General features: G+C 41.0%; 1 protein-coding gene and 1 long non-coding RNA gene across 2 annotated transcripts in view; one reads left to right on the top strand and one right to left on the bottom strand.

The window, feature by feature from the left end:
- The window catches only part of LOC150048357 (uncharacterized), a 53,553-nt gene extending 50,615 nt beyond the window's left edge, over nt 1–2,938 (top strand). Inside the window, exon 4 of the long non-coding RNA XR_016539325.1 lies at nt 2,875–2,938. This is a non-coding gene — a long non-coding RNA (uncharacterized LOC150048357). The remainder of the gene's footprint in view (nt 1–2,874) is intronic.
- Kif13a (kinesin family member 13A) overlaps nt 1–12,326 on the bottom strand; it is a 168,118-nt gene that overhangs the window by 34,512 nt on the left and 121,280 nt on the right. The window contains 7 exon segments of the mRNA XM_090356335.1: nt 2,581–2,732; nt 3,608–3,781; nt 4,298–4,459; nt 6,061–6,210; nt 6,880–7,020; nt 7,992–8,154; nt 10,325–10,538. Of these exon segments, the coding sequence (XP_090212461.1) occupies nt 2,581–2,732; nt 3,608–3,781; nt 4,298–4,459; nt 6,061–6,210; nt 6,880–7,020; nt 7,992–8,154; nt 10,325–10,538 (1,156 nt within the window).

The following is a 12,326-nucleotide window of genomic DNA, read 5'->3' as shown; positions in this document are numbered from 1 at the left end:
ATGCTACATTTTTTTGATATCCATTCATCTGTAGTGGGGCATCTGGGTTGTTTCCATCACTTGGCTATTATGAATATTGAAGATATAAATATGGCTCTACAGGTGTCCTTATCATATCCTGGGTTATGATGCTCAGGATAGATGCCCAGGAGTGGTATGGCTGGGTCATAGGGAGGGTCTATTTTTAGTTTTTTGAGGAACCTTCAAACTGCCTTCCAGAGTGGCTGTACTAGTTTACATTCCCACCAGCAGTGCCAGCATTTGTTGTTGTCTTAGTTCAGAATATTGGTAAGGTAGTATCTTAGGATTTTTTTTTCTTTTCCATATTTTTTTTATTGTAATTAGTAAAAGGGTTACATGATATTTGCCAGATAGAAGGTGCATTAATTCACATACATTGATACCCTTTCACATGTCTTCGTACCCATTTCCCTCCCCCCCCACACCCCCCTTAGGATTGTTTTTATATGCATTTCCTATATGACCATGGATGATGAGCATTTCCTCATATGTTTCTTTTTTTCATATTTTTTTATTGTAATTAATAGAAGGGTTACATTATATTTGCCAGATAGAAGGTACATTAATTCACGTACATTGATACCCTTTCTCATGTCTTGGTCCCCATTTCCCTCCCCCCACCCCCGCCCCTCATCTTGTTTTCCCCCCTTCCCTATCCAATTTCAAATAACCAAATACAAATATATCCAATATATCAGATAACAAAGTAAGATACTGTAACAATATGAGATAATCAAGGGATAGCAAAAGAGAGGAGAGATAACGTAGTGCGTTAAGGACAACAATCATTCATTATATGGCTTTTGTTTCTATATCCTAGAGGTCCTTTCACTTAGCGTCATACTATATGGCCTTTTGTATCTACGTTTTGCTCTATTGTAAATCTCTGCTAGGAGAGCCCAAGGTTTCTACTGATTATGACAAATGAGGGAAACCATTGAGCCTATCTTCCTTGGAGTCTGGCTTACTTCATTTCTCATATGTTTCTTCACCTGATTTCCTATCAGTGGAATTATGCAGTATAAATTTGTGACTGGCTTCTCTTATTTGGTGTCATGTTTTTGAGATCCACACCAGTCTGAAAACAGTCCTTTTCTAATGCTGACAGAATATTTTACTGTCTGAGTAATATTACAACGTGTTCATTTGTTGACTGAAGGCCTCCGGGCTGTTTCAATTTTGGGGGACTATAAAGCAGCTATGAATATTCATGTACAACTCTGTGAAGTATTTTAATTTTCCTTTCTCTCTGGTAAATATCTACACATGGGATTGTTAGTTCAATGAAGAGGCAAATGATTAATTTCATTACAAATGATCACTTTGTTTTTTCCGAGAGACTAGCTTGCCTATGTAATTTCATAATAATGCCTTTTAATAAGCTAAGCTTTGAATGGTGATGAAGTTTAAGAAGAATGTTTTCCTCTATGGTCAGAAATTTCTGTGGCCTCACTGTAAATCTGTGACCATCTCAAACTCATAAAAATACCCCCCTAGTCGAAGCCTGGTGTTGTCTACATGTCATCCCAGCACATGGAAGGCAGACTTTAGGGGGTTGCTCAAGTTTAAGATTAGTCATAGCTACAAAAAATAAAAAACACCTCAAACCCCTAAAACCAACCAATTAAAAGAAAACCTTACTCTTTCTTCCCTCGCATTTTAGACACACACAATTTGTTTGCTTGGAGTAGTACTGGGACTTTTACTCAGGGACACACTCTTGCTAGAAAGATTTTCCATGCTGCCAATCTTTGTTTGCTTTATTTATTGTTTGGATAAGGTGTGACTGATTTTGCATAAGATTGGCCTCATAAAACCATCTTCCTTCCTACACCTCCTTCATAATCAAACATAAGGTACCATGGCACCCACACCGGGTTTCACAAACATTTGACTAGGTAAGCCTCAGATTATGATCGTTTTGATCTCTGCCTCCTGAGTAGCAGTGGGGCAATGTACTTGGTAGGCTTTATAGTTTTTAACTTTTACATCCTAAGTTGCAGTTCATGACAAGTCCATTTTTGTATATGGTGTAAAGTACAATAAAGGCTAACATTTTCCACATAGATGTGCCGTTGTCATAGTCTTCTTGGTTGACCCAGCTTACTTTTACTACATCATATTTCTTTACTGTATTTCTTAGATGCTGGGTGATTCCTTCGTCATTCTTATTTGCAAAGGAGGGAACCGGTTCAGAGAGACTAAGTAACTTGTCCAAAGTAACATTAGCAGTGCTTGGAATTATATCCTGAATTCTACCTATTTGTTTGTTTGTTCGTTTATTATGATAGTCCTGGGGCTTGAACTCAGGGCCTGGACACTGTCTCTGAGCACTCTACCACTGGAACCATAGTTCTACTTCTGGCTTTTTGGTGGTAAATTAGAGATAAGAATTTCATAGTCTTTCTTGCCAAGGATGGCTTCAAACCATGATCCTCAGATCTCAGCTTCCTGAGCGGCTAGGTGTATAGACGTGACCCACGGGTCCCCCATAGCCTGTATTCTTAATCACCACTGAAGTGGTAGTCCCTTTCCTGGGTCTAAAAGCCAGATACAGACCTGTCATGCAGTGTTCTTGTCTTTGCATGGAGAGAGTCAACCTCCCAGATAGAGCTTCCATTTCCAGCACAGCGGTGGCCCCACACTTCAATCGCTAGGGCTCCCTCAGAAATAAACTCCAGGAATTCTTCTGTGACGTTCACCACGTAGTCCTGATGAGGAATAGGAAAAAGATTCAGCAAGCATTACACAGGAGGAATCTGCGATTTCCATGCTATCTTTTACCTTCAGATAGATTTACTTCGGTGATAGTAGCTTGATGTCAAACTTAAACTCATTTCTTCTGTTTTACAGGAAATCACACAAAGAACCATAGGATATCTGATCTGGAGGAAAAACTGTAATGCAATTTAATAAAACCCCTTTGTTTACATTTTGTGATAGGGTCTTGCTATGAAGCCCATGTTGACTTTGAATTTGTGGTCCTTCCTATTTCTACCTCCCAAAGTGCAGGGATTATAAGCACGCACCAACAAACTTGGCTTCAACCCCACTTTCTGTCATACATGAGAAAACTGAAGAAAGCAACTTGTTTTACATCAAATGGCTTGCTTTTAGTGGCAGTGCTGGATCATGCTTCTTTTTCTCTTGGTTCATTCCCTGATTTACAGTAGCAGTCTGGTCTGCTTAGCTAGCACAGACTTGCCATGGTTAGAAGAGTAATACTTGTGACTATCTTCATAATCTATGCCATTGCTCTGAAGCTTTCAGCTCTCCCACCCCAACTCCTCATTCTAAAACACACAGACCGCTCTGTGTGTAGAGCCAGAAAGAATTGGTATGATTTATACAAGAAAGGGCCTATAGCATCCTGAACTCTCTAGGAAAAGACAAATGACAAGGGAGAAGAGTTAGTCATTAAGAAGTGACTTGTTGGCAGTCTCCTCTGAAAGCCAGGAAGTCTGCAATGCAGTTCACTCTGTGGTTATTGCTGTTACTTTGATACTAGGGAGTGGAACCACGGCCCTGTACTGTCTCACTGAGCATCTCCAGCCCCCCTCAGAGCACTAGGCGATGGTGTTTGTACCTTACAGTGAGAAAAGGTCACCGTGTACTGTGCATCCTTGGACTGTGGTGACGGCACATCTGGGTCCACCACCGGGGCAGCCACTGTTGACTCACACTGGTCCCAGAACGTATATTGACAGAAGACAAAATTGGACAGGCTTAACGGGAGTCCAGTTGCCTCTTTAATTTTTACCTGAGAGGAGGAGGGAAAAATGGAAATACAATTCCCATGAAGAAAACACAAGTCTGTAGGCTGTTTTCTATTTCCATTATTTCAAATTTAAGAGATGATAGGACACATAGATATCCATTTGACACCACCTCATGAAGTGTTCTGACTACAGTGAAATCTGTGTCACTGTTCTCTAACCACAATCTGTAAACCCAACCACAAATGCACACAACCCTGGGAAGTTTCTGAATGATTAAGTTTCTGCTATAGATGGTACATTTATTAGAAAAATGCCATTCACCTTGAAATACTAGCTCCAGGCATGCCCAAATGCATAGCTGTCTCTGGTTCTATGAACCAACAGGAGACTGAAAATATTTGAGGAAAAAAATGTAGTAAACATGCACACACATTCCCCCTCCCCAAGAGAAAATTCCATCCATGGTTGTAACTGCTGGCAGACAGCAGATTTACAATGCTGGAAAACTCATGGGTGCTTTGGTAAAACAGCACCATGAAAGGTCATTGCTCTCTCACCCGGCACGTCAGCTTTTTCACCCGGTGAATGATCTCTCCACTGCTGTCGACCACCTCGAGGCTCCCACTTTCACTGGAGTTCTCGGAGGAGTCATCCTCTACCACACGCTCTGGGACGGCTCCGGTGACACGCATCACTTCCACATGGAGACGCCCTGCAACCTGGGTCAAAGAACCAGAGCAACACACCTTGAGGTTCAAAGGTATCCCCCAGGCAACACGAGAGACACATACTGCACAGTGAGCAGCTCTGCAGCTCTGCCTGGCTACTGCCAGTAATGGGAATTCCACCTCCCATGGCTTGCCCCGTAATCTTCATGCTCTGTGCTGGGCTGAAATTGCCTCCTTGCAACTTGACATCTGGAAATATCCACTTTCAGATCAGCATGGGAATAGCTAAGACTCACCTATCATTTTCTACCTGGAAATTCCTACTCTCCATGCTTATTTACATATTTATATACGTATTTATATTGTTTTTTATATATTCTTTTGATCAAATGTTTCAGTAACCTGTTCATTTCAACAAAGTTTTATGAAACATCAAGATGAAATTGTGGGTCCTGCCATCAGAAAACTCATGGTTTGCAGAAAGACAGGGAGAAGCCAAACCCAATAACATTAATATAACCTAGTTGTGGAAACGGATATGCATAGGTATAGGATAAATATGTATAGGATCTACTCAGCAAGTAATTGCTGAGAACTGATGGTGCCAAGAACTGTGGTAAGTACTGCAATTATAATAGTAAACCAAATATACAGTCCCCGAGCTAATGGAATACAGAACAGTATGTGAGCCAAGCACGAAGGCTCACATCCAAAATCCTAGGTACTCAGATGGCAGAGATCTGCAGGTTCATAGTCCAAGGCCAGCCTAGGCAGAAAAGTCCATGAGACTCAATTTTTACCAGCAAAAACCCAGGCTGGAGTCATGGTTCAAGTTGTGGAACACAAACCAAACAAGCTAAGCAAGACAGGATCTGAGTTCAAATCCCCGAATAGGCAAAAACAAAAAATGTTATGTAATTCAGACTAGGGTTGGGAGCAAGCTGGCCTTGAACTCATCCTACCTCAGCCCCTCAAGTGCTGGAGTTATAAACAGGTAAGCATTCCAAGAATGCTGTGTTTCATTAAAAATGCACTACATTTTTCTCATTGTAGGGGGACGTCTCTGAATAGAGTTGGTAGACAGAGCTTCTGTAACAGCTAACTGCATAGAATTGTACTTAAAGAACAGGAATTATCCTGAATTTGCTTTCTTGGAGTATCTTCATTGGTGGAGTTATCTTTCACTCCCCAGTTTAAGGCTGTACTGTTGTCACCTTAAAGAGTGAAGGTTAGACCATGTAGCATTTTGCCCTGGACCAAGGCTGTAGGAGACATTGCCCTGCCATTTGATGTTAGACAAATTTGGAAGAAGTAATATGAGGGTTAAAAAAAATGAAGTAAGATAAATCAGCTAGGTAACAATGGTTTGAACATTTTTATGCTTTTTGATAACATATTTTTAAAAATACAATTGAAGGAAATTCATAGAGTACCCAAAGTCTACCATGGGTCTCTTTGCCAGATGAGTTGTATGCATTTTTAACATGGAGAAAAGCAATACTGACCATTAGCTTAGAGCAGAACATTCCAGAGGGTTACCAAACACATATCACCATGCCCCACTTTCTGGATCTATTTAAGACAGAGCTTAAAACAAAAACAACACAACATTCAGAGCCTTGAATGTTTGCACAGAGACATCCTAAACTCACCTCCCCCTGCTGGCTGATGATAGGCACTGCATACTGAAGTTTCACATCACAAAAGAGGCATTCCAAGAACACGTTTGCCACACCTATCAGGTTGTGATTCTCTTGGGCTTCATAAAAAGGGTCACCTCGTTTCCCATATAGTCTCTTTGCCTGAGTGGTAGGTGCAGTTAAGAACTAGCGTTACAAGGATTTAAAAGAAAATAACTATGGAAGTAAAATACATGCTTATTCATAAAACAGAAGACAGGCGGTAAGAGAGAAGCTATGTGATGCCCAAGCGTTGGGCTCAGCCCCACTCCCACCTCCCTCCACCTGCAGCCTTTTCCATCACATCCTCAACTTTGCAAGTCTTCTTCCCATTACTAGTGCACAGAGAAACAGGCTCTGCCTAGCAAATGACTCTTAGAAACCTCCCCAGCTGTGATCACAGTGAGAGGCACATGAACAGCCACAAATGAATATGAAATCCAACCAATCTGATTTTGCAAGGCACAGCATCAATATACTTTGTCCAACTTCATTTTACTTGAATGAGGTAAACATGATGCCAAACAGGAATCGGCTTTGTGTCTTCTTCATTCTGTTCCTCTGTGTAAACATTACTGACCCAATTTAGCATTCCTATTAAGACCATTTTACCTTATGTGGCCTAACACAAATGTCCAAAGTATCATCGGGGGGGTGTGTGTGTGTGTGTGTGTGTGTGTGTGTGTGTGTGTGTGTGTACACACACGCACATGTGTATCCTGATGGTTAAATGCACTTGTAAATTCTGCTCTTATTTCTAACAAGATCTGCTTTATGTTTTGTCTCTTTTACCTCAGGAACTTTTTCTTTCCATTCTTGGTAAAGGTCTCTCATGTCAATTAACTTATTTTCCAGCTTCTCAATGGTCCAGACTTGGGTGGTCTTGCCTTTTCTCCGTGCTTGGATGGCTGGTTCACTCACTATTGCACCTCTCTGCACGAAACAAGACATACAGAATGGACATTACTGTCACATCTCTTCTGATGGCTACATTATATGATAGATACATTATAGTAAGGTAATGAGTTTGATAAGCACATAAATGCAAAAAATCATAAAATTCTACCACCTACGGAATGGTCTGGTAAATTTACTATCATCTATTTATCTATATATATACCCTTTTTCTCACAACCCACCAACTAAAAATATAATTTCCTATCTCAATCTTCTCTCCGTTGTTTAAGTTTTCACCATTTCCTTCTCAGTCAACATTCTTCATAAGTAATTTTGGTGACAACATAGCAATCCATCAAATAGATTTGTCACACATTCTATTGTTCAGCATCATGAGTTTTGCAAGGTTTTGCTATTACAAGCATCTTGTAAGAGTATCCTTGTATAGAGAGAATATCAAAATATACTCACTTCCCATGCCTGCAGAACTTAGCACAACTAAGTCATCTATCGTCTTGCTTTTTAAAAAGCTTACTTGCTAAACAGAAAGATAATAAACAAAAACAATTACCCTCCTTTTCAGGAAAATTTCTCCAAGTTAAATGACAACAACTTTCCAAGCAACTGCCAGGAATATGAAACCAGGCACCATAGTTATCTTCCTTTCTTACAGAATAAACTCTCAGAAAGGTACTGTAAGAAAACATATACCTGCCCCATCCCCACTTCAGAAGGGGACATTTACATGCAAGAAAAAGCCAACACTGGGTACTTATTTATTTATACTCCCAGTTCCATTCTTTTGAGAAAGCATTTAAAATTAGCAAGTCACCAAGATTCTGTATATTCTGCTCATAATAAATGGGAGGGCACTGTTTATTGTTTTGACAGCTTTGCTACCCAGGGAGGTACACACAAGAAGGCTTACCAAGGGTAAACAACGGACTTCCTGTTATAGTATTTGCTAATGAAATTCTCGCTCTCCTCTTCTTTACAGACATGCCTACCTTTCTGTTGGCACTGAGGTTCGCAGCAGGGATCTGAAGAGTCACTTGATAATCAGTAAGTTTGCTCATTTCTTCAGCAAGGAAATTTGCTTCCCTCACTAGGGTATTTGCTTTAACAAGCTGTTCTCGTAGTTTTGCCAGGCTTTGCCGGAATAGTTCATCCCTGTGGTGTTGCAGAAGAGGAAATGAACAAAACACAGTCATGTTTTTAAATGAGTAGTATTATAGGAAACAGAGTTCACAATACAACAATACCCCACATTATACAATTAATATGTCCCTATTCCTCTCTGTATAACTTTTTTTTTTTTTTTGCCAGTCCTGGGCTTAAGCTCAGGGCCTGAGCATTGTCCTTGGACTTTCTCAAGGCTTAGCACTGTACCACTTGAGCCTCAGCACCACTTCCAGCTTTTTTTTTTCTATGTATGTGGTACCGAGGAATCGAACCCGGGTCTTCGTGCATGCTAGGCAAGCACTCTACCACTAGGCCAAACTTTCTATAACTTTCTAAACAAAACAGTTCTCTTGCAACCTGATAAATCTCCCAGAAATCACCTTAACTTCTATCCATTGCTCTCTCTCTGTATATGCCAACTCTCCTATCTAAAATATCCTACCAAGACTGGGGTGTAGTTTAGTTTACGCTGGCATACTTAGCATGTACAAGGCCCTATGTTCAGCCTCAGGGCTAAAAAGAAAACTAAAAGGAAGACCAACACAATCACTCCTACCTTCCCGCCACATATGCAAACCCTATCCCTTTCATACTCACTCAAAATCCTTTCTCCATAAAACTTTCAATACTGGACCCATCACCATAGTCATGTCTCCCATTAAACAATTCATCAACTTACTTGGCCTACTTAATAATCATTTACGTGTGTATTATTTTAGTAACTTCATACCAATAGTACAGATACTCTGTCCCCTGAACACATTTTCTAGGGGAGTAGACAGGAAGCATGTAACTATAAAAGCATACTTCCTATTGAACAAAACTGCTCAGTGTCTAGGGTTAGGTATGTACTAAGATGCTCAATTAAAGTCATAAACCTTTTTATTTTGTGGATCATGGGGCATAAATTCAGGACCAGGGCACTATCCCTAAATTCTTTTGCTCAAGGCTAGTGCTCTACCTTTAAGCCATAGCTGCACTTCTGGTTTTCTGGTGGTTTATGGGAGATAAGAGCCTCACAGACTTTTCTATCCAGACTATCTTTGAACCATGATCCTTAGATCTCAGCCTTCTGAATAAGCTAGAATTATAGATAGGGAAGGAGGGAAGGGAGGAAATCAAGATGAGCGGGGGTGGGGGGGTGGGGGGGGGTACGACCATGTCATGAGGAAGGGTATCAATGTTTGTAAAGTAATGCACCTTCTATCTGGTGAATATAATGTAACCCTTCTATTAATTACAATAAAAAAATAAATACTTATTTGGTACTCAAAAAAAAAAAAAATAAGACAAGCCAGGCATGGTGGCTCACACCTATAATTCTAGCTATTCAGGAGGCTGAGATCTGAGGATCAAGGTTCAAAGCCAGCCTGGGCATAAAAGAACCTGAGACTCTTATTTCTAAATAACCTCTAGAAAATGGGAAGTGGGGCTTGGCTCAAGGGTAGGGCTGTAGCCTTGAGCTGAAGAGCTCAGGGACAACGCCCAGACCCAGAGGTAGAGTAGTAGACTTGAGTTGAAGAGCTCAAAGACAGTGCCCAGGCCAAGTTCAAGCCCCATGATCTACAAAAAAAAAAAAAAAAAAAAAAGACAAATGTGTTTTCTTTTCTGTGAAAGAATTATTAAAATATTTTTTCTATCTCAGGAACTGAGTCATGTTTTCTAACTAACATAATTCCATTTTTATAGAAGGAGAAAGAATGGAGTTATGAATAAGATGGTATTTAACTATAGCAAATATATTTAGGATGAAAAATATTTATGAGAGGAAAAGCCAAGTGTCAAATCAGAAATGGGACTATAATTTCCTCCTCCCCTCCTCCCTCTTTTGTATGCCAGTACTGAGGCTTGAACTCAGGACCTGGATGCTGTTCTTTAACTTTTTAGCTCAAAGCTAGCATTCTGCCACTTGAGTCACAGCTCTACTTCTGGGTGTTTGGTGGTTATTTAGAGGTAAAAATCTCCCAGACTATCCTGCCTGGGCTGATTTCATGCTATGATCATCAGATCTCAGCTTCCTGAATCGCTAGAACTGCAGCATGAGCCACCGGTGCCTGAGTTTTAATTTCCTTCTTTGTTAGGTTTGACCCCACTCAGTCTCTTGCCCAAACCTGTGGGCCCTGGTCCTTACCTGGGTTGCTGACCCCCCCATTCTTACCTCTCCTCTGCCCACTGAGTCACCTTCTGCTGGGCTGTCTGGCTACTGTAGGCCAGACGGTCAGGCACGCTGCTCTGTGGTTGCCTCTCAGGGGAGAGCTGCTGGCGTAGCTGTTCCAGTTCTCGCTCATACATGAGTCGCTGCTCCTCCAAGGCACTTCTCTTTTCTTCTAAGTATTGCTTCTCCAGCACCTGAACCACATTTTGAACTGGGTCTGGTAAGCCAAGAGAAAAGCAACAGGTGGATAAGAAAGGCCTCCATATGGGCACAGCACTCTGTCCTGGCTTCTTCCAACTAGAATTATTTCCCATCTAACAGTATGTTTTATGTCAGAGGCTTGAGGTGATCAGAGGTGAATACCTGTATCTTTGTACTAACATTTCAAACAACCTCTCTCCACAACCACTGTTAAGTTTCTTCAACTTACCAAACCCATTCTAATAGTAAGTAGTAGAGGAAGATGGGATGTGAATCTATGCCTGAGAAGAAAAATTCTATAAAATCTAAGGCAGTCTCATGGATAAAAGTGGGCATGACTGGAACAGCAGTTGACTTCTATGCCCATTTAATATCAGTTCTGTCTATGATAAAAGGTTTAGGATTTTCATCACAAATTTCATGATTCTTAAATTTCTTTAAGGTGGAAGCATATATTTAAAAACATAGCATATAATTGATTGAATAATATAATCTGCCAATTTCCTAGGCGCTACTACGAGGGCAACTGTTAAAAATAACAGAATCCTGCTTCTAGTGTCACACTGGTTCAGATCTAGAGCTCTTTAGCATTCACATGGCTGAGCAGGGTCACACATGCCAAGAGATCTAGCGCTCAATGAAGCAGCTACAATCACTAGTGGTGGCTGTGGTATAGGAAGGACTTGACTCTAAAGAACTAGTTAGAGCTCAACAAGTTATCTAACTTGGTAATGACCAATCAGCCAGATACCATGGAGACAGATGTAAGTCACTGGCCATGTATGTAAAATTTGATATCCCTAAGAAAGTACACTGCAGGAAGATAGTAAGTTACAAAGCCTAGAGGATATGACAAGAAAACTACTACCACAGTAAGTATTTCTCCTCAGTTGGTGGACCTGGGAGGGAATGCCTGGGATATAGTTTCCTCCTTGTATGTTCACACAGTTGCCTGCTATTCAGTGCCACTTGGCCTGTCTTCCCACAGTTAGTCCTCACAAGTCTCATTTCTAAGAAGTAATGAAAATGACTCAGAAGGCATTTTTACATAACTTTATTATGGCTATTGACCAGCTTTCAAAATACTCCTCATTATTGCCCGGGGTGTAGCCTAGTGGAAGAGTGCTTGCCTAGAATGCACAAAGCCGTAGGTTCGATTCCTCTGAATCAAATACTCAGAAAAATCTGTGCTATGGCTCAAGTGGCAGGGTGCTAGACTTGAGCAAAAAGTGTCCATGGCCAGTGCCCAGACCCTGAGTTCAAAACCCCAGGACTAGCAAAAAAACAAAAAAAAAAATCACAAGGGGCTGGGAGTTTGGCCTAGTGGTAGAGTGCTTGGCTAGCATTCATGACGACCTGGGTTTGATTCCTTGGTATCACATACATAGAAAAAGCCAGAAATGGTGCTGTGGCTCAAGTAGTAGAGGTCTAGCCTTGAGAAAGCTCAAAGACGGTGCTCAGGCAGAACTGTCAAAAAAATCATGCGTTCAGATGGGTGAATTGTTTTAATAAAAGTGAGAGCCCCAGAGGCTACTGACTGGCAATATCTCAGTAGAGGGACTGGACTCTTTGCAGGTGTCATCTCATGAAAGTATTCCCTTTGTTTTGGAAATGGAGAGGTACTGAGGTTTGAGCTTGGACTCATATTCACTATTATGACACAGTACAACTATTATGCACCATCCTTGCGAGGGGCCAAAATCAATGTTCAGAGCTGGAAGAGAGAAAGAACAACATAATGGAGACTTCTGAGCCTGCTGTGGCACAGCACATTCCTGGGTTCACCTTCCTGAGATTCACCACA

The sequence above is a fragment of the Megascapheus bottae genome, chromosome 22, assembly GCF_031878675.1.
Source record: "Megascapheus bottae isolate mThoBot1 chromosome 22, mThoBot2.hap1, whole genome shotgun sequence".
NCBI lineage: Eukaryota > Metazoa > Chordata > Mammalia > Rodentia > Geomyidae > Megascapheus > Megascapheus bottae.
The sequence above is the reverse complement of the archived record's forward strand: the minus strand, read 5'-3'. Positions and strand labels throughout refer to the sequence as shown.